Here is a 19,682-nt window from a genome sequence, read left to right on the forward strand (position 1 = left end):
CATGGCAGCGGGGCCAGCAGCTGCTAAACGATCTTAACAAAACGCTTTCGCAGGGGAGGCTTTACTGAAGGGGGGCAAATATATGAGGGCAGTCAGGGCGGATGCTGGATTTATGGTGGTTACACATAAGGCGTGAAATCTGCAATGACAGTTAAATGGGTTTATTTTATATGCCGCTCTTTTCAAACAAAGACCTTTGTCAGTGGTGCCGCCTTCATCACTTTCAGACGACTTTTGCAAAGTGAGATTAGTTCATCACAGAGATAGTGGACATAACAGGCTGCTATTGTGCTGCACATAATGAATTACACGCTGTTTTTGTGTCAGAGTTGGCGTTTAAGGCCAGTCGTGCAGGCCAGATCAGTGTTAGTATATGAAATGTTCGTATCTTACTCGTGTGTCCTCTTCACACCGGAGTCTGGAGAGGCCCAAACGGCGAGCAGCGGGCCTAAGTTCGTGCTCTATTGTATGGCCGCCATACCGCAATAACAGAACAAGATATTTAGCAGCAGAGAAAGGTCTGAGAAAGACAGATGAAGTTATGAGGCGCTTTGATCCGGGAATCAAGCTTCGATAAATATTAAACAAAGACCCTTTACACGTGTGTATTATGATATATGGCGTGTCCAACTCTAGAATAAGGAAATTACCAGAGAAAATGATATCAATAAATTTTCTAAGTATAAACGTTGATTACGTTTCGATTTTCATTCAGGAAAGCGGGGCCTGCTCTTTTTTCAGGAGGCGTTTGTGTGCGTCCGTGCGCGCACACGTGTGTATGTGTGCAGAGAGAGGGGGGGGGGGGGAGAGAGAGAGAGAGAGTTGTAAACGCAAGCACAGCCGAGCCCTGGAGGTGTACAATTTATGTAATCTGAGTGTGGAAATGAACTGGGTAATTTATTGGAAAACACAAAGTCAGGAAGATTGGATCAGTACAGCCTATCCACGGGCTCCTATCCATCAAGTTCCAATTAACAACCTAACCATTGAGTTTTAATGGCTTTCCAATCTACTGCCCTGATAGACTCATCAATTCCTCAGGGAGAAATTAAGAAAATCGACCGCCCCTCGGCGTTTCAGTGTCATTCTTCACAGCAACTATATGTCAAATTAAAAACACAATTAAAATTTAAACTGTTCCAATCAGACGGTGCCCCGCAACCTATGTTTCACTTAATAGAACTTTGATCAAAATCTGATGCTCGCATTCAATCAGCAAAGCAAATGGGATGGGTTTAAAACAAGATTTCCTCTTCAAGAAGTGTCAAAAGAGTTGTTCCAACACACCAACTCTGACGCGTCATATCACTTGTGTTTGGCCTCTGATTGTCCAAATCTGCTAGTATCTGTAACAGGATGCATTTGTTGAAGCACAAGAACAAGAGGTGGTTTCATGGGAATATGTGCACCTGTTCACTTTTGGCCCATTTTGCTGAAGCAATCAATGAGGATGTTTACTTTTTGGTGATTTGTAAAAAGAAATCTCAATCTTTGAGAAATTGTATTTCTCGAAATTGATGCTTTATACATTCCTCTGACTAACTTTAATAGCATGGGCGGTTCTAATGGGGGTTGGGGGGCAACTCTGGCCATGCCTGTAACAATGAGCTTTGACCCCTCTGTGCCCCCCCCCCTCCAAAAGACGAGTTTATAATGATAATACAATTGTATGTTAGCATTGTGTTAGCCTCGCTAGCTAGAATGCATTTTGTTTTTTCATAATGTAATTTAATAACAGTTTAACTACTGAAACAAATTCTGTCACTAAAAAAGAAAAACCCACCCATGGTATTTTTTTTTTTTTGGTATGACTTTATACAAAACTAAAACTGTTAAAATCTCAAACTGTCTTTGTCTCTTTTGTCCAACACATGAGAGAGGATGCCAGTGGCTACAGAGGCTAGCGTTGCGCAAGGTGGTCGGGCCACTTGTGTGTTTCCAAACTGGCACTAAAACCCACGATAGAGCTTAAAATTACCCATTCAGCTCTCCATTTTAATGTAACACACTGAACGCAGTACCCGGTCACGTGCGTTTGCCCCCGTTCCCACAAATGTACTTTATCTGATTTTGGCCCCGCCCCCCTCACTGCTTTGCATGCAGATGTCGCACAAATGGATATTATCGAGTGGTAATTTTTTCAATGTATGCGCACAAATCAAGGTCATATACGCTGCAGCACGTGAACGTTGCTCTTACTTGACGGAATATGATGCAGACGTTTACGGATCGATATGTGCCAGAGGAATAATGCCATAGCAATCTATTAATTTGCGGTAATGGGGCCGTGTTGAGTGTGCGTGGTAGGTAGGCTCCACGTCAATACTTGGGTAATCTGACGATATTTGAATGAACCCTTTGTCTCTTGATGAGGTCATCATATAGAGTTTATAGCAGACTGATTCATTTTCAATAACTGTTAGCCTGCAAATGAAAACCGAAAATGACCTTTGAGGAAAAGTTAATGTAAAATGATGTACACCATAATCTGTTATATTTTGAATTTCAACTTTTTTCTTAAATGTTTTTATGTTTGGGCCAACCAAGTGCAGCTTGTTATTAGATGTATTTATGCAGGGAAACCATTTTAAGTGTCCTCAAACGAAGCTGTCAATAGTTTCCCTACCAGCACAGGGGAATTAATCTGTGTCGTTGTGTTAGTGTTGGAATTTAATTAAAATATTCTGTTTCTCTGCAGATGTCAAAGTGTCCACCTGGACTCTGTCCCACTATCAAAGTCTGGGGGTGCTGTTTTACTCGGAATCAAACGCGTTATGAAATGTTAACACTTTAATTAAAATACTATCCATCTTGGTTATTTTTTATTATTGATTATTATTGATCATTAACATTTACTGTGCCCAGGTTAAAGAAGGCATGAGCAGTGAGTTCACCTGTTCTTTCATCAAAAATGAACTTCCGTAAAAAGTTAAATAACATAAATACTTAATGCAATAACAGTAAATAAAGTTACTTATAACATTTCCAGGATCTGGTTGAGTATCAGCATGTCTAACTTGATCCAGTCTATAATACTGTATGGATGTGATTCTGAAACTGTTCCTTCTTTTAAATCACTTTAGGAAGGCAGCCTATTTGAGTGCACATTTATTAAGTTCCATTGATTTTCTCAAATTATGCAATATCGTGGGACGTGTTGGAAGCAACTAAAGTCTTCCTATTCGCTCAGAGGTTACTTATTTAAAAAAATGTTAAAGACAGTTTGCATGAAAACGAACATAATTATGTAAATGTATTATTAAAGTTTTTTCAACCTTAAACTGCATTATTTCATTTATTGTGTTACTGCATGTGTTCGCTCAAACAGATCACGTGTCCAGCGACACCTGTGGTCGTCTTTTACAAGAGTTCAATCATCTATCTCTAATTTCAAACTTCACAACTTTTTTTCTCTAGAGAGCAATGTATGATTGTTATATTAAACATGTTTTTTATATCCTGAAATAATTTGCCCACACCACAAGTGATTTCTGTAAGGAGACGGTTTTCATGAATTCGTCACAAAATCAAACGAATTTCAGAAAGTGCTTGAAATGAAATGAAAATAATACAATTTGAATTAAATAACAGTTAAATGGAAGCATCAAACACTTGAATAATAAGGTGGAGATACTTGCCATATATCCTGACAACATTCACGTTCCACCTCACACTGAACCAAGACAACACACACACGGCCATCAGAGACAGCAGCTGAGTGAATGTCCTCTTCTGACTACATCACCCATAATTGTAGGAATGGTGGCACTTACGCATCTAATTGACCGAGACACTTTTTATGTAAAATTACGTTTTAAAGTGCATAACACCAAGATGATTATAAAAACCTATGGCTGCTCAAACAAGTGTGGTTTTCAATGTGTATATTATAATGATGTACATTAATTGAATTTACTTTTTTTTTTATAAAAACGAATTGTCTATGACATAATTTCGTGAGAAAATGTTAAATTCTCTGGTGACAAAACTATTTAAAATATGATTATAGAGTGACTCCATTCTTCTCTGCTGGATCCACAGAAGTCATACAATATAACCTAAAATGTAAGGAATATTCTCCATTTATTTCACAACATGGTTCAGCAATACAATATCAAAACGTTTTTACTGTACAAAGGAGAAGTGGCAGCTCCTCTCCTCCGGCCTCATTAAATATATACATTTACATATTTTTTACATCAGTGTAGTCGATATTTTTCCACTCCTGTTCAAAAACACAAAGTAGATTAAAAGACATTTGGAGCTCACACTTGTGCTTGAAAGTTGGTCCATGTAAAGGGAACAAGAGTGAGAATCACTAAACATAAAACTACATGGGTATTTTACAGTTGACAGTGTCTTGATTGTCCCCGTCAAGCGATTTAAAAAGGAACCCAAAAAAAAGGAAATTACAACAAAGCCTCATCAATACCCAAAGTCAAAAGATGATAAGACATGTTTTGTGGATTCATTCATTCACAGCAGACCATCAGTGTATTGCACATCACCATGTAATGAGTTCTGAAAATGTAAAAGTAGAATATAATTTTGTCAGCTGAAAACAAATCAGTCGCCTCTTGGCCACCATTATTTTTTTGTAAACAACAAAAATAAATGGTTACAGTTGTAGAGTTGGCCTGTCCCGAAACAGTCATGTTCAAAAACTATAGTGAAAAAATAAAAAGAACACTCATCAGGCTGCAGGCAGTGTAAGCAGGTGGACTCCTGAGGTGATATTTAATAATAATAATAATAATAATATTAATTATGGGATTTGAGTTGTCGAATCACGTGTAAACGGTACCCTTTTGGAAAATGACACAATGTATTTTCCAAGAAAAAGGTCCATATAGGCCTGACAGTTTCTCTTTACTTTGTGATTTTCTTCATTCAGTCAGTAGAAAAATATTAGTATTTTTTATTTTTTTTAACTTTTCGGTTGATTTTGAAAGCGCTTGTCTTTTCAGACCGGTCTGAGCAGTGGCATGGAGGTGAGCATGGGATGGGAGTAGTAGACCCCGGGGTGCGGGAAGGTGAGCAGCGGCTGGCTCACGGGCACGCCAGCCCCGCTCTCTGAGACCGAGTTCTCGTGGTACAGGATGGGCACACGGACTATCCTCTGCGCCGCTGCGTGGCTCAGGTTGGCGGCCTCCAGCTCCGCGGCCAGCTGCCTCTTCCACTTGTTCCTCCTGTTCTGGAACCAGATCTTCACCTGGGTCTCCGTCAGGTGCAGAGAGGCGGCCAGGCCGGCCCGTTCCGAGCTACTCAGGTACCGCTTCATGTCGAAGGTGGACTCCAACTGGAACACCTGGCTCCGGGAAAACACCGTGCGCGTCTTCTTCTTACGGCACGGCTTCTTGTCGTCGTCTCTCTTCTTCCACTCCTCCAGCTCGTCTTTTTTGGCTTCCTCCGTGTCGCTCTCCTCCAGGATTATCTCGTCGCCACTTTTGTTGTTGTTGTGCTCACTCTCATCATCGTCGTCGTCTTTGACATCCGGCTCGGATTTTAGAACCAGGTCCGGCGAGTCTCTGTCCGTGCCCGAGGTGGGAGAGCAGTCTCTGGCTCCGAGTTTGTTTAGGACTGAAATAAAGAGACGGGGAGATGGTCATTAACATGGGTCCTGGTGGGATTTGATCAAATAATTGATACTGGACAGCTTGTGGTCTTTGCATCTAAGTGGTTATAAATGGTGCCAGAAAATATGTTTATGCTTGTCACATAAACGTAAATCATTTGGTATTACAAGAGGTCACTGACAACACAGTATTCAAATACATTTAAATTATTATTTAAAATATACTTTTGAATAGAAATGAAATATTTGAAATCTCTATCTGGTCTGCTTTATTTGAACAAATCAAAGTACAATCACGCTCATAATTGAACAAGCTTTTATTTTAAAAATGATGTGTGTTCTTTACATGAAGGCATGCCAGTGCCAATATCAGGGTGTTTTAATTCCCTGGTGAATAAATCACAGAAAGAAGCAGGTAAAAACTCTGTCAGTGACTAATAAGCCTCTGGGGTAAGATGTTCGCAGTGAGCGCCAATAGACAAATCAAAAGCACGCTGCGCATCGTCACCCTCATCCGATGATTTGACGATGTCTGCTTCATTTTATGCACAGTGTGTCACTTTATTGATCTATTATCCCGCATCGTGGCATAACAAAATAGGCCTTCATAAAGGACAGCGCGTCAACTCACTTTACCCACTGGTGAGGTAATTCAATGCAGGTCATATTATTTTCACATCAACAAAACCAACAAATTCCCCTATATCGAGAACAGTTCTTAGAGGGAAGTGAAATAACTGTAGTCTGACAACATTTTATGTGTCACAAAACGTGTTGGAATTGTTTGTTTTTTAAAAGTAATTAAGTTTGTCCTACCTATTCTAAGAGACTCAACTCTAACATCAAAACATAATTGAATGGCTAAAAGTGAGGAAATGACTTTCACATAAGTGAGTCTACAAAATGTGAGGAATAAAGTTTTGTATTTACCTTCGGCTCTGTGTAGGTGGGCAGATTGGCTGAGTGCGTAAGGGTACCACCACGCCGAGGTGCGCTCCAGGTAGTGAGCCGGCAGACTGAACCTCTGTGCGGACAGGTCGAAGCGGGGAAAGTTGAAGTCTCCGACCTGGGAAAGGGAAAATCCTCCCTCCAAGGCCACCTTAGAGGCAGCCAGTACGGGCTTGGGTTTGGACGGTTTGCTATCACAGTTCAGCAGATTCTTAATAAAGAAAGGAGAGTCCTTGGCCGAAGCGCACGTCTCTTGCGTTGTCTCTGGCATCGCTGTGTTTGTGGTCTGAAAGCAGAGGACCACGGAAGCAGGAATCAAAAGAGAAAAACGCAAGGCTGACTTACAGACAGTCGATATCCAGGCTGCGAGGAGTCCCTGTTTTATTCTTCTCAACGATTTAACGCAGGAGACTCGGTTTTCACAACTGGAGAGAGCGTCAAAACACGCGTCCTTCTAGGCTGGAACAATTATCAAATACAATGTTTCAGCGAGAAAAAATCATGTAGAAACATGGAGATGTCTCACTCCGGGCTCTTTCGTCAAAACGCAAACTGGGTCCACCGTGTCAGTCAGTCTGGCGTCTGATGCTAATGATGAAATAAAAATGTCATCCAAGTTAAATGCGGAAAGTATAGGCGATTGGGCATGTACAATGGCAAATGGGATTAAGGGAAAGACGGTAGAGAGAGAGAGAGAGAGAGAGAGAGAGAGAGAGAGAGAGAGAGAGAGAGAGAGAGAGAGAGAGAGAGAGAGAGAGAGAGAGCGTCCTCCCCCTGTGCTGTGGCTGCAGGCTGTGTGTGCTCGCCTGTTATTGGTCTCATGCAGTCCAATTAGCAGCAAATGAACACAGGGCTGTTAGCGCCAAAAAGAAAGGTTTGGGATAAGCGCCTCATCAAACCACTAAACATTACAGACCGACTGCGGAGTTACTCAAATTCCAGGGTAAAAATAGTAGTTAAAAAATAGTTAGTGATACATTTTTAAAACCACTTTCACTCAGGCAGCAGGTGCCTGGTTGATTATTTGTATTTTAATTGGCTATTTATGAACACATGATATGAGTTGTGATAGTAGTATATTTAAAATGAGCCCAAAAGTTATGTTTAGAAAAAGAAAAAAAGAATAGCCTGTATAGGTTAACATTTGCATTGATTAGCCAAGGCCCAAATGTAATGTTTTTAAATAGTGAGTCCATGCAAACTCATAATACAATTAAGTATCAACTAAACAAAAATAGCACAAAAGTCTTGGTTTTCAGTGCTATTTCTTTTGTAAAAAAACTCACCCTTTCTTCTGCAGACTTTCATATTCATCCTAACTTGACTAAATTAAATCAAACATAAGTGTAGGCTCATCATACCAAAACTCTAACCATCAAATACTCCCAAAATACTTTTCTTCTTAAGACTTCTAGACACAAAATGAGAAAAAAGGCCTGAGCTCAGACTGCAGCTATACTCCATGCGTCACCAATGGGCGATTAGATTCATATTTCTAATTCATTGATTTTCAACAAGGGCCACTTCCACACTGACTGCGGGTCGCACAGTCATTTATTCCTCCCTAATCGATTTCGTTAATTCATCCCTCAGATTGCACTCTTTGTAAATGTGCTATGTATATTCACTCATTGATATTAATTGACTTGTAAAAAAAAAAACAGCCCTTTGGTTGGAAGCTTCTGTGGAAGAAGGACGGGGAGACAGCGACCTCTGTGGGTCTCAAGAGGGAACTGCATGTGTGTGATTAAAGTGTTCACAGTGTGCGTGGAGCATGCTTGTATTTATCACGGTGTGGGGACACAAATATCATACTTTTACGTTTTTGGGAATCCCATTTGGAAGCTAAACCGGTCGTACTAAAGAAACCACTAGATTTTAAGTAAGTCTACAGAAAGTGCATGCAAGTAAACGCATTGGCCTCCAAAGTGATACCAAAAAAAATCCTTTTGTGAGACCAAAATACATTAACTGATATTTTTTAAATACAGCAGCCATGTCCAATACAACAGTCTTCACATTGGTTACCTAATGGAGATGCACTCATTTCAGTAATGAAACATCATCACCTGTTACCCAAAGTAAGATGTTAATTAGCCATAGGATATGCAGCCATAATAGAGGGTGTCAGTGACAAGGTAAAGGTTGCATTAGCAGCCACATGTAATTAACGTGTGTTATTCATTTAGCGAGCTGCATTAGTGGACATATCCTGTTACTGTGATGTAATTATCACCTTTCCTTACACAGGTATTTGATGGCCTCAGACTGAGGTGCAAAATGTGTGTCTTATAGCAGATATTCTATTAGAATAATATGCAAAGAATCTACCCAAATGTGTTTGACACTTATTTGCGAATATGAACAGTGCCTTAGAATCTTGATATGAAGATTTTAAATCATAATACATCACAATTTCACTCACATTATTGTAGTATTTATATTCTTCTATGCTCCACAACTATACACAGAAAATAAACTACTGCTAATTCTTCCGGACAGTTTGTATTGGAACCTTATTCATTTAGAAGTGCTTGACTTCCTGAACTAATATTGGGAAGTCAAGATTAGTTGACTTCCTAATTTTTACATATCTGATACTTTTCACAATTATTTGACCCCAGAATTATTATTGTGTTTAAGGTGTTTACTTCATGTGAGATCTGATATATACAATTTAACAATATTATTTAAAAAATGTATCACATGGTGCAAAAAGAAAAAAGGTGGCTGTTTTGCAGCCTGTTTATGAGTTTTGTATGTACATCACAATGTACACAGTATTATAATCATTGACGACCTTTACTAGGTCTTTTTTATCTTACTAGTGTTTTGTATTGTTTTTACGTCATGTAGGAAAGTTTCTCAGTCTGTGGCTTCTGATCTGGTTTCATTGTCTCGTGTTTTACATTTGTTTCATGTCCCGTCTGTTTTTATGTTTTTATACAGTTATTGTACAGCACTTTGTTCAACTCTGTTGTTTCTAAATGTGCTATAGAAATCAAATGGATTGGATTTACTACACTCATATAAACATTGCTAAATATGTCAGCAAAGCAGCATAAAATGAATTGTAAATAAAGACAAAATATATTGCTCCTGTCGTCAAAATTAAGATTACTGTGAATAATCTTTATAATTGAAATCATAATGTTTCAAAAGAATGACGGTGGGCTCTGGTGGATTAACTGTAGGAATTCAAACACAGTGAGAAGCTGAAGCCAGCTGAAGGTCTATTTGACTAAAGTAGTGCATCAAATGCAGATATCGCTACCCTCCTCTCCATTATCATTTTAACACTTGGACAAAAGTGACTATTGTAATATTTACTTCATCCCTAGGTTGTGTGTTTGAGAAGTCCAATAGATTGTTAAGGTTTACACGACAAATAATAATTTACCGCAATGCTTTAGCACTCCATAACAGGGGTTAAAAACCACAGCTGATGCTAACCCTGAAAATAAACTGTACAAACTAAAACCCTGTGATACAAAAATCTAATATTATGCATTGATTAGAAACATGCAGTGGACCTTGCCCAGAAGCCACATCGGCCTTCTGAATGCTCCATAAGTCTATTTTTGTTGCTCCTCGGGTAGGTTACTATGACTTTTATATTATTTATTTCAAAGCGCCCAGATATTGATTATTTCACAAGGGAAAATGACAAATGGCAGGAGGGAATGACACGGTCAGCAGGTTCTATTAGAGAAATGATAGTGTTGCTCGTGGTTTGTTAAAAGGTCCAGTTTAGATACTTTATAGGTTTACATCCATCATCGTCTAATGACCTATTTGATGAAAAACACGCGCTCGGGTGACAACGGCCCTGTGCAGCCAACTTCGCTTTGTAATTGCTCCCATATTAAATATAGATTTTTGTTTTGATATCTTGTGAGAATTCCTTTCTGTTGGTCAAAATTGTGATAGAAGACATGGATGCAATGGCAAAAGCTCAGGAGGGAGAAAACTGGAGGGAAATGGGAAAAATGGGTGGCGTGGAGGTGTTGACCGTGAGGTCTAAGGAGTAGTATTCAGATCTGTTATAAGTATTCAAATAATACCCTATTACTATTATTATTAGTAAAGGTAAGTAGGTATTATTGAAAAAAAATGCACTTAAGATTTCAACAGTAAAAGTAGTCATTTTATTGATATGTTTTGTACATGATATGAAAGTAGCTCACATAGTAGTTGAATATAACTTATTTTAACAAAATGTAAGTATATAAAAAAAGACTACATCAAGTTACAAAAATTGATGCTTTTGAAAACAAATGGAATCCTCAGAGTAGCTAGTAGCTAAAGCTATGCAAATGTAGTACTGAATAAAGTATTCAGATACTTCATCCACTCGTAAAAATGCTAACTTTCCAAGTAAGATCTTGCATTTAATATGATATTTAAAAAGTGTGCACGTATTTGTGGGGTAAGGAAGTATTAATCACTATAACCTGTCCACGCTGTATCCTTCTTGCACTTTTAACTGGACACTCCTGTTGGCACGAGCCATTAAACCATTGAAGGCCACACTGAGATTGCTTTAGATTTAAGTATTGCATTTAACTTGTAAAGGAATTGGTGGCCCTCCATTGACCCGGCAAGCTTTAATTGGGATTGTGCAAGTATTGATTGTAAGTGGCTGGGCGAATCTTGAATTACAGCCTGATTAGCTTTTAGTCGGCCCTTTGCACCAGCCAGTAGAAGGAGCTCAATGTCATTCAGGTTGGAACACTTCAGCGGACACTTGACTACAGGGAATCTTGTTACTTCCTGTGTAAACAGGAAACAACATGTATTTAAGGAGGGGAATGACAGATCTTCTGGCAAATGTACGGTAGTCTTGCTGTAATTTCCCCTCATGGTCACTTTGAGAAACATCATAACTGAGCATGTACCTTTTAGATATAGGCATATACGAAGTGCATTCTCCTTTATATCTCTCCTGTCCTGATCGTATCCACATGTTATCCCTCTTTCTCTTCCTTTATTGTGACTCAGCAGAGATGATGACCTCTGTATGGTTTGGATGGGAGCAGTCACAGGAGCGATGTACCTTTTTTTCTCTATTATGAGCAGCATGGTCCGAGCCCTCCAGGCACCCAGCCTCAATATCCAGCGTCTGTACCTTCAGATACTCTGCCATGGATCTTCAGCTTTTACCCAGCCTGCCTGTATGTGTCATTACAAGTCGGTAATCTGGAGAGGGCAACAGAAAAAGTTCTCATCAGTGTCAGTCTGAGATATAGATATGGGCCGGGTAACAAATGGCCAAATGCACAGGCAGCAGAGCAGACCATCAATAAAGCAATTTCTTGTGTCATAACAGCAACGCTTTTCCTAAAGCCAACCTTTCAAAACTTTTCCCTCTGCAAATCGCTGCAGCCCCACCATTAGAGTCCTGCCTTGTGAATTTAATGGATTCCGTACAAATAATATTCCACCATAATGGAAAAGGTTGAAGTCACTGAAGACAGATGAAGTCATAAACACGTATAATTGAGAATCAAAGACCGATAAATTTTAAACTGCTATCCATTTTCTCTTTTTAGATGATGATCTATGTCAGCACGGCTCCCGGAAAATGGAAGAGATTATGGCGGAAATTATAACAATAAATTTTCTAAACATACACCTTGATTATGCTTCGATTTTTTGGAGGGGTAGAGGGCAAGGGAGGGGGGTTGGAAAGAAGGCTGGGATTGCTGAAAGCTTGCTGACTAAATGGCACCATAAAATAGGTTCCCTGCTCTTTGCCTGCAGAGCGTAGGCATGCCTCGAGGTGTGATCCCCCCCCCCCTCTAAATGGGGGAAATGAATTGTGTAATTTATTGCAAACGTGCACACAGTGAGATTAGATCAGCATATCCCATCAAAGGAACAACAATCAATCAGCCTCTAGTTAACAGCTTGAAACACATAAACCAGGGCACCTAATGGCTTTCCAATTTAACAGATTGATAGACTTATCCGGTCCTAAGGGATGAATTAAGAAAACCGGGTACTTTCACACAGGCACTGGCACTTTTGACAGGACCTTTTACCCCCCTCTAGCTTTTTCTTTACCATCTTTGCTCCTGAATATAGAGATAAGGTTAACCTGAAAATAAAGAGAAAGTCAGTTTTCCCTCTTTTATTTTTTTCCCTTTTCTGTTTGAGGAAGCACTCCACAGCTGATTTGTTATTCAGATGAGGCGGGAGTGGAAGTGTGTCAGATGTGGAGAATGGGCTCATTTTAATGACCTGATTATCGCGGGTCATTTGGAACTGTGAAACCAAGGGAGCTATTCAGAGCCACTTAACAATATCTAAATGTGACTCGGGCGACCCATTCAACCAAATATGTAGTGAAAGAAAAAGGAGGTACTATTTGTTTCATGACTTATTAATCACATAATTCATTTATGAAAATTCATCAGCGCAAACAAATATTAAAGGAATAGTTTGAAATGTTGGTAAATACACTTATTCTCATAATTGCCGATATAGCACTAGAGTTTTCACGCTAGAGATGTGGATTGTGCCAGCAGCAAGGAGGCTTAGCATAAAGACAGGAAGCTTGGGCTTATTGCCTGCATGCTTCTATCCAAAACTCAAACAAAAGGTGCAATTTATATAGTTAATATTGTAGCTTTACTTTGTGCAAAGACAAATATTCAAATTGTATTCAGATGCACTGGACTTCTGTTGGCTGCTTTATGCTATGCTACATTTCTACTGGCTTAAGCTACATATTTACTGTACAGATACATTTGTGGTATCAATCTTCTCATTTAACCCCTGGCAATAAAAGCATGTTTACCTAAATGTTCTATTATTTGTCTAAGTACAATCTTTTTTGTATGCAATATTTGTTTACATACGTTTGCCAGATCATTCTGTATCTTATTGTACTGTACCCTGACATAAATGAATGAGTAGTTTTGGGTATATGCACAAATACATCTTTATGTTGTAAACTAACTAAACTAAACTGACTATACTGAATCACGATGACCAGGGAACAAATCAGAAGGTTTTAGTAGTGGAGCTCCCCTTCCTGGTGGCTGAGAGCCCCGTTGGCAGCACAGCCGGGTTAAAGCCTTACTGAATTATGGTGTGATAACTCAATGCTGGGACAGGGACAGGCTACTATTTACTCTGAGCTGCAGAGACTCAAAAGTTGTTTAGCACCACAACAAGGAAAAGTTCAGAAAGTCTAAGAAAATGTTCGCAATGTCCAGGCAGAACGCAAACAGGCTTCATAAGCAGATACAACGTGTACAACATGGACCACAAGGTAAAAAAGGACTTAAACGACGTTATCCCGTACTGTGAAACGGTTATTATCAACGTCTGAGTAATATTTCTATGATATTTCTGAAGGGCCAGAGACTGTTCACTACTTTGTCCCTGTGTGTGTGAATGCAGTGTTCGAATCAGTTCTTACACAGGTTTACTTTTAGACGGTTTGAACTCAATCGTAGACTGAAGTGCATCTGAACAATGGTGTTTTCAAAACAAGTAAAAGGTCGGTAACTATGAATTTTGAATCTGAAATTAAATACATGTAAATCAAAGAATGTGACATTTCAACCCGAACAGAGAGAATTTCAAGCATTCTTAGAAGGTAAACCGACTGTACTGTCCTCTTAAGAGCTTGGCTACAGACCCAGAGCCTTGACCCAGGACACTAGTGTAATGCACACTCGGTGTCACCATATTATCTAGTCTACATCCACATCTGATCTCTCTGCGTCACTGCATAATTAAAGGAGCTGTTGGTATCAAGGATGTGACCCTGACGGGATGAGAAAGTGTTACCTTAGACCCCCACGAGCCGATCAGAGTGTGTGGGAACCAAACGGGGTGCATCCACGGGCAGCAGGCACTCTCTGAAGCGGCCCGTATCGGAGGAGACTGATGTGTGCGCTCCACCACAATGTGACACAACTCTACATTGAAAAGGAACCAGATCTTATCGTCAGACTGCAGCATGTGAAGGTCTGAGGTCAATGTGTTGTCCCGTCTGCGACAGTTCAGGAAATGGATTGAGAGTCAGCTCATGGGTTAGAAATGGGACAACATTGATTACTGATAGATCGGCTAATGAATTCGGGGCACATTACTTACCAATCAAAACTAATAGCACTTAAGCTGTGTCTGTTTTTCCACTTGCTTAGCAGAAGCCCTGCAGCTATCGGACTGTGTTCAAAATACTCCCAAATTGAAGAAGACAACAAAGGAAATGCCCCAAAACAGAACGGGAACAAGACTATTTAACTCAACAGAGTCTCACACTGCAAGTCACAGAACAAAAATGGTGTGTTTCCTATTCGACACTAATACTTGGATCCTCCCCGTGGACACAACTCCGCTGACCCTCTTGTTTGGTCTGCGAGTGTAACAAGGAGCGAATGATCACTAAGAGTGCCCAAACATGATTGCTCTCCTCCTCATGACGGACAGTAATTGGTGTTTGTTTGCTCTCATTTCTCCCTCTTTTGTGTCGCAGGGTGGTAAAGAGTGCTATTACTGTCAGCTGATTAGTATGCCTCTTACAGCAGCTGTCAGGACCGTCTAATTAGAGGAAACTTGAGCAGAGTGACACGAGAGGCACACACAGAGACACACACACACACATACAAAGACATACACATGTTATTCGCAGAGTGTGAAGAACTAGACTCGTTACCTCGGCCAAGAAGGTTATGTTTTGGTTCCGTTCTTTTGTTAGTTTGTCTATTTTATCAGCAGGAAAAACTGGCACACTTTGGGGGAAATTGGTGCTCGGTCATTCATTTTGTGAAGAAGAAGTGGATACAAGCTTTATTGCTCACTTTAGGGAACAGTTGGCCTTGGGAGAGGTCTGTTCCCTCCAAGTTGATCCTGTCAAGCGTTAGAGGCACATTCAACGGAACATCTCAAGTGGTTGCGTGATTATGCACAGAGCAGAAATAGACTAGATTAACATCTGCTCTGTTGTGCTTCTTGATAAAAAGTGTTCAGTCAAAGATAACTATTTTCTTCCTTCAGTTCAGTAACAATCTGAAACCCTTTATATATCCATTAGCAATCAACACATGAAATAAAGAAAAGTCAGACAGCCTTTCCAAAAGAAGGAACACTATAATTCAGTCAGGCTACCCTGTTCTGAACACCATAATTACCAATGTGTTGCACTCAGTCCAGAACACATGTCTCAGGAGGTACATGATGAAATGTGTCCCTGCAATGCAGCCATTTCTTGACCGTTGTTAAGAGCACTCTTACATTTAAAAGTATATTCAAGTCAAAGCAACTTTAATTCTTCAGCTTGCAAGTAGGCTATTCACTTAAGCTTAACAGGTTGATAAGTAAGGGCCCTGTCTGCACAGAACATGAATATAACATAAATGGAACCTGGAAGCTAAATCAAATGCTATCCAATCATAAAATTAAATAACATTCATCTGAGGGATATCCTCATTTTCTTTCAGTTTAAGTAAAAATAGGAAACATACGAGGCACCAGCATCATTTCCTAATGGCTCTGCTCTCCTAATACATCAAGCATTCACACTGAGCCCTGACAACGCTATATTCCACACATCTTAACGCACCCCAAGGTCCTCAGGGCACCAGGGAAAATTAACCATTTAATAGCAATAAATAACAGATTCTGACTCAAGGGGACTTCAACACACACACACACACACACACACACACACACACACACACACACACACACACACACACACACACACACACACACACACACACACACACACACACACACACACACACACACACACACACACACACACACACACACACACACACACACACACACACACACACACACACACACACACACACACACACACACACACACACACACACACACACACACACACACACACACACACACACAATTCAGATTATTCTAGTGTGAAAATCAAAGCATTTATTTACTTTACAGGGAGTACCTTTTTTACTTAAAATAGAAAATTAACATTTTGCCAATAATCCTTATCTAGGTATAGTACATTGCAATAGAAAACATATATTGTTATATTAGTAAAGAATATGAATACTTCCTTCAATAGTTAAGTATTTGGATTCCTACGAAACAATGATTTAGACTTTTCTAAATCATGCAGGGATGTTCTGGAACTTTCTTTTCTGTCAATGGCATTAATATTTCTTACTTCTTTCATTGTTTCTGGTTTCCTTTCCCTCTCTGATGACATGGAGCATTGATTATTTGTAAAAACATAAGTGCAAATCAAATCAACATTGCACAGAGACAGATGGGAGCTGCCTACCTGTGCACACGCAGGAAAAAGGGGAAGTTATTGACCAATTGATCTGATGTGAGGAAGGGGCATTCTTTTTCCTGCAGCGGAAAGACCTCCACTGTAAGGCTAGCAATCACTCCCCCACCTTTCCTCCAACTACAACTACCTCTAACACCCAAATGTGTCCTCAATCTCCACTCGAACGGGCCCAGGTATGCAACTTTTCCGTCAGCACTGTTATGTATTTGGCTTTCTATTTCACTTTAATAGGGAAGAAATTGGCAACATATTCTTTTACAGCCCCCTGGCACCATTAGAAAGCCTGCTGTCATTTGGATTATTTATGAAAAACTATTTCATGCTTACTTACATTTGCCGCTTATTTTCCCCCAGTGTGACCCGCAGCAGATTTAGTTCCATTTCCAAAGCCTTAAAGCCAATTCTTTATATCTGCAGGTCAGCCTTCTCGATTGAGTCGAGATTGAAATACCAGTGTGTAGTGGGAAAGGTATGGCAAGAGGAAACCAGAGGTATTTTATTGTGTTGAGGGTTACAGTAAAGAGAAAAGGGAGGGGAAGCAGAAAGAGGGGAAACGATCGAGGGGTGAAGGCACAGGAACGGGGGGGGATGTTTAGGTGGATGTAGAACAGAGACACCTGCAGAATAAAGAGGCCGTGCAAAGGCAGCAACACAACTTGAGGAGTGAACGGGCAACACACATCCAGCTGCTCCTGAGCAGCAAAGACAACAAAGACCGGCCAAGAACTGAGTCAGCAAATAGGTGTTGAAAGTAAAAACAGAGAAGACATAAAAAAGAAAGCGGTCTTAAATCCGCAAGATTTTATATTACATCCAAAAACATGTCAAATGCCGTTGCCCAAGAGGTGTTTTACAAGGTGTACAATGATACACTTTGCAGGGGGTTTTGTTTGTGATTTTTTCTCCCACTGTGTTTCTGGAATCTATACTCATATTCTTGTCTGTACAAGAAAATTGGCAATCTTTGTCTTTCAACACATCAAATAAATCAAAATAAACTTCCCCACTAAGGAGCTCGACAGGCCAGGACAAAGCAGTCACACTCCCCTTTGCAGCATGCATCTATACTCATAATCCCATACAGTAAGAGATGGGGTCTTTCACTCCCCATTGCACACAGACGCACACACACACTCTTTTGATCTGGGCTTGGCCTAGGCTTTGTACAGTGACCCTAATAAACTACGGCGTGGCCGGGCAGGTTTGTCACTGTCACAGGTAAATGATGTAATTAATGAGTGTGTAGCGGAGTGAATGGGAGCCAGGGTGGTAGCTTTTAAACACCTCTCCAGCTGACTGGGTTTGGGGAGGCCCAGCTGGACACAGCCAGCGGATCGATAGGGGGTCAGGGGTCAGTCAACCCTCCCATTATGGCCCTGGTTGCTCCCATCATCGTCTGGCTAACGATGCCTGCAGGAGGGCGAGAGATGGAGCCGCTTCAAACCGAGGCTGCTGCGTTTCTGGGGCTGAAGCTGAAAGTCATTGCTATGTTTGTTACTATACTATTGTTAATGTGCATATACAAGAATATGAGGGAGTCCCCAACTGGCTTTACTGTGGTTGGAGACCCTCCATGCTCTGGTATTTAATAATGTTGTTCCCTCGGTCGAATCACACTTACAAATTGAAATATTGTGTATTTCCTTGCATTGAAATCAGCATATAAAACACATCAACAGGATCTGCAGTTACGGCCTCTGGTGATGTCACTAACTTCAAAAGGACAAACAGAACAGCAGGGCAGCAAGGGTTTATGGTCTTTGTGGTTTCATTAGTAACTGTGAGTCTACTGAGGTGCTTTTTGTTTGTTTTATTTTTGAAACTTTTGTCAACAAATATAACGCCTTGAACTGTATTTTGATATGTTAGTCATGAATGTAATTCCTAAGTATGTTTACACTCAAAGAATTGAAAGCTTTTCAAATCTCATTAATCTAAAACTCCCCCCACATTCGCAACACCATCCATTTCAGTCTCTTAGACTCAATAGTCATTCCAGCAGATCCATACAGAGATCAAAATGAAACGGCAGATTTTAATTGGCCTCACATTTCTTGGCCCTTTGAGTTTTTCATCCCGTAGGTGGCCCGAGGAACACCGCTAACAGTTGTGTTCATGTTGTTGCTAATCATTAATATCGGAGCAGGGGGAACATGGGAAATCGTTCCCAGCCAGATTGGGTTGGATCAATACTCTTAAAAAGGGCAGTTGCCTAATCTAAAACTTCCCTCAAATGAGCAGAACTGTCCAATTCAGAGCGCTCTTTGCCCAGACTCAACAGCCACTCCAGCAGATCCATACAGAGATCAAACCTCAACAGCTAATTTAGAGTGTGCTAGAGTTGTTAGTGCTGTGAGCTCCCCGAGGAATACTGGGACCAGTTTTGTTCATGATGTTGATACATTATTAATATTACAGCAGGGGAGCAAACCGTTCCTGGCCAGATTGTGTTTGATCAATATCCTCAAAAAGGCTGAGAAGTCTCATTAATCTAAAACTTCCCTCACATTAACAAGACTGTCCAGTTCAGGCCCCTCTTTACTCACAGATCAAAACTACAGCTAATTTAGAGGTTTTTAACCAGTGAGCTCTCCAAGAAATACTGAGACCAGTTCGTTCATGATATTGATACATTATAGGGATTTTGACTTGTGTAGAATAATAAAAAATAAAAAAAAACATCCCTTTGGTTTAGCTTTGTAAAAGATATTTGTATGAACATGAAGGAGTTGAAAATGTGTTTTACCTTCAGGAGGTCTGTGATTCTGCTATTTAAACACAAAATCACAATTCAATATTTGCCAATACATTATTTGTAAACTGTTGACATAAGATAAAAAGGCTGTAGTTGTTCTGTATCAT

General features: G+C 40.1%; 1 protein-coding gene across 1 annotated transcript; it reads right to left on the reverse strand.

The window, feature by feature from the left end:
• Positions 1-4,963: 4,963 nt before the first annotated feature.
• On the reverse strand, positions 4,964-6,794 carry hmx3a (H6 family homeobox 3a). Its single transcript, XM_034101448.1, has 2 exons — positions 6,506-6,794; positions 4,964-5,580 (listed from the first exon to the last, which is right to left on the reverse strand). The coding sequence occupies exons 1-2, from the start codon at positions 6,792-6,794 to the stop codon at positions 4,964-4,966; spliced, it is 906 nt and encodes a 301-aa protein (XP_033957339.1).
• Positions 6,795-19,682: the final 12,888 nt, after the last annotated feature.

The sequence above is a fragment of the Pseudochaenichthys georgianus genome, chromosome 15 (assembly GCF_902827115.2).
Source record: "Pseudochaenichthys georgianus chromosome 15, fPseGeo1.2, whole genome shotgun sequence".
NCBI lineage: Eukaryota > Metazoa > Chordata > Actinopteri > Perciformes > Channichthyidae > Pseudochaenichthys > Pseudochaenichthys georgianus.